Source organism: Coregonus lavaretus (genome assembly GCF_964263955.1).
Source record: "Coregonus lavaretus genome assembly, chromosome: 2".
Lineage (NCBI taxonomy): Eukaryota > Metazoa > Chordata > Actinopteri > Salmoniformes > Salmonidae > Coregonus > Coregonus lavaretus.
Window position 1 is genome coordinate 64962086 of NC_139989.1, and position 2939 is coordinate 64965024.

The 2939-nt window shown below is 45.5% G+C and overlaps 1 protein-coding gene across 1 annotated transcript in view; it reads right to left on the bottom strand.

Moving 5' to 3' along the window:
- Positions 1 to 13: 13 nt before the first annotated feature.
- Positions 14 to 2939, bottom strand: part of LOC311150216 (ras-related C3 botulinum toxin substrate 3-like) — an 11504-nt gene continuing 8578 nt past the window's right edge. Inside the window, exons 4-6 of the mRNA XM_084187583.1 lie at positions 2014 to 2076; positions 1640 to 1799; positions 14 to 1416 (exon numbers count right to left, since the gene is read on the bottom strand). Of these exons, the coding sequence (XP_084043709.1) occupies positions 1286 to 1416; positions 1640 to 1799; positions 2014 to 2076 (354 nt within the window). The 3' untranslated portion in view covers positions 14 to 1285. The remainder of the gene's footprint in view (positions 1417 to 1639; positions 1800 to 2013; positions 2077 to 2939) is intronic.

Consider the following 2939-nt stretch of genomic DNA (forward strand, 5'->3'; position numbering starts at 1 on the left):
GAGAGCTCGTCACGATTTGGCATGCTAGTTCCACAAAAAAAACAGTCTTCGCTATGGCACATTGTCAACCTTTTCCCCTTTAGTGGGTTTCAAATGGAGCAGTTAAACTGACGCTGAATAACTGCCAAGCAGGGACAAAGGAAGGACGGAACAAGGTCTCGTTGTTCTGTGCAAACTGGCATCCTGGCTGGAAGATCATTCCTTTGGCCTGTATGTCTCAAGAGTCTCGGAGATAAGAGCGCTGATCTGGGATCAGTTTAGTATTTTACATTATAATGACTGAGATTGTATGGGCAGGGGGGACCAGATCCTAGATCAGTACTCCTACTCTGAGAGGCTTTGTGAATCCGGGCCCTGATCCCCAGGTAGGAGAGTTCCCATCAGTAGATACATTAACGTTAAGAGTGGAACGTTCAAGACGGCAGGGAGCTTTTATCAATGACTACAATTTTGGTTTGCACTTGCAAGACATGAAGAAACTAAAACATAAAAAAAAAAAAACATAAAATAAATACAAATAAATAAAATAACACGTTTTAAGGAAACAAATCATATTTGTTTTGGGCCCCTTTCTTGAGGATTCATCTTCTTTCACATTGGACACAGAGGCCAGTTATTATGGGTAAGAGTTGTTCCTGACCATGTGACCTGACCTGGCCAGTAAAATCACCTGTGTGTGTGTGTGTGTGTGAGTTCTGTATTGGGTCTTATAAAGGAAAGAAGCTTAGCTGATCAGGATAGTAGCAGATTTACAACCCATTATGGTTGTTCTTCCATCGCCATCTAGAATGACCTCTCTCTGAGACACTGACCCGCTGAATTTACCCAATTGATTTAAGGCATAGGTCACACAGAATGGATGTAAAAGTCCTAAAAGTGGAGTTCAATTAATTGTGCCTTAGTCAATGTCCCGAATGTCACCCTATTCCCAACAGGCCCTGGTCAAAAGAAGTGCACTATTTAAGGAATCGGGTGCCATTTGGGACACAACCTTTCAAGTTCTACCCACTCCTGTGTCAACAACCTGTATCTGTGAAGGTTGCATATTCTCTACCTAGTGCACTACTGCTACCTTATAAAACAACACCCTATTCTCTACCTAGTGCACTACTGCTACCTTATAAAACAACACCCTATTCCCTACCTAGTGCACTACTTTTGGCCAGTGGCAAAGGGGGAATAGGGTGCCATTTGAGACACTGACAGCCATCGATTAGCAACACTTTCTGTAAAACAGTAGATTCAGTTTCTTGCAGACCCCCCTCCTCCTCGCCCCCCTCTTCTCTCAGAAGAGGGTGCACTTCTTGCGCCTCTTTTTGATGGGCGGCGGGCACAGGACGGCCCGGATGGCCTCGTCGAAAACGGTCTTCAGCCCCCTCTGGGTCAGGGCTGAGCACTCCAGGTACTTCACCGCACCTGTGGGGGACAGGAGACAGCCAATCAGAGAAGGGGATGAGGACGAACACACATCCAATTGGTCAGTCAGAAACCTGGACTCAAAAATAGGTGAGTTCAGCCACAGGCGAACACTAGAGCTCAAAGAAGCTGGCAAAAAACATTCAGACACACTACATCCTCGCTCTTTCTCAAACTAAAACACACACCACCCCACTTCCACCCACCCTCCACAGACACCCACCTATCTCCCGTGCCATGGCCAGGCCCTGAGGGTAGGTGATGGGGGACAACTTCTTGTCCCTCAGCCTCTCCACGGTGTCCTTGTCGTCCCTCAGGTCCAGCTTGGTGCCCACCAGGATGATGGGGGTGTTGGGGCAGTGGTGGCGCACTTCCGGGTACCACTGTTAAAGGTCACAGAGAGGTCAGAGGGTTAACATCATTAAGGTCAAAGGGTCATAAGGTCGTGAGGTCTTAAAAGGCCAACATGCGGACAGAGGTTGTGGAGTTAGCCCAAACAGCGACATGAATGAACAGATGTATACTGTACAATGTGATGCTGACAATATTAGTGATATTACCATTATTATTATTTAGTAGAGTGATAAAGACACTCACCTTAGCTCTGACGTTCTCAAAGGAGGCAGGACTCACCAGAGAGAAACATGTCAAGAACACGTCCTGTGGGGACAATACACAGAAACAGACATGTATTAAACAGGCTCATTAAACAAGAAACACTGCATGAAGAAAATGCGTTGTGATTTCTGTGACTCGGTGACTCTCTAGGCTCTGTACAGAAAGGACAGCAGTTGAAGAGACTAAAGGTTCTGTAGGAGCCAAATAGGTCATATTGTATATTTGCATGTTTCCAATTCATGATGCATTTCTGTTGTATGTGTGTTTGCCATTAATCCCCTGTCAAGTGTGTGTACCCCCTCTACAGGCCAGTGGAGAATACAGTTAAAAGGCATACACGCTCCAAGGCCTACTGGGAGTGGCTGGAATGGCAGCACACAGTCTTTTGACCATACCAGACCATGCTGTTTGTTTTTTATCAGAATAAATGCATTTATGTATCCAGAAGAATGACAAATACATGTATTATTATTTTTCAACTTGAATCAAACTCTGGACATTGGATTTGTATGCGTCAATACTAAGATTTCACCCCTCTTCATTGTGGCAAAAGGATTAGAATGGGAAATTGTATTGGGACAATTACATTGGAACATTAAGCCACTACAGGGTCTGTTGGCCTTCAGAGCAGGCACAGTAACCTTACAGAGGGTCTGGAGGAGTCTGGTGCTGGGGCCTCACAATGCAACACCAGTGTGTGTGTGTGTGTGTGTGTGTGTGTGTGTGTGTGTCTGTGTCTGTGTCTGTGTGTGTGTGTGTGTGTGTGTGTGTGTGTGTGTGTGTGTGTGTGTGCAGGGGTTCCTCTGGACAGGGATGCAGACAGGATGTATTACATTTACAATACATTACATTTTAGTCTTTTAGCAGACGCTCTTATCCATAGCGACTTACAGGAGCAATTAGGG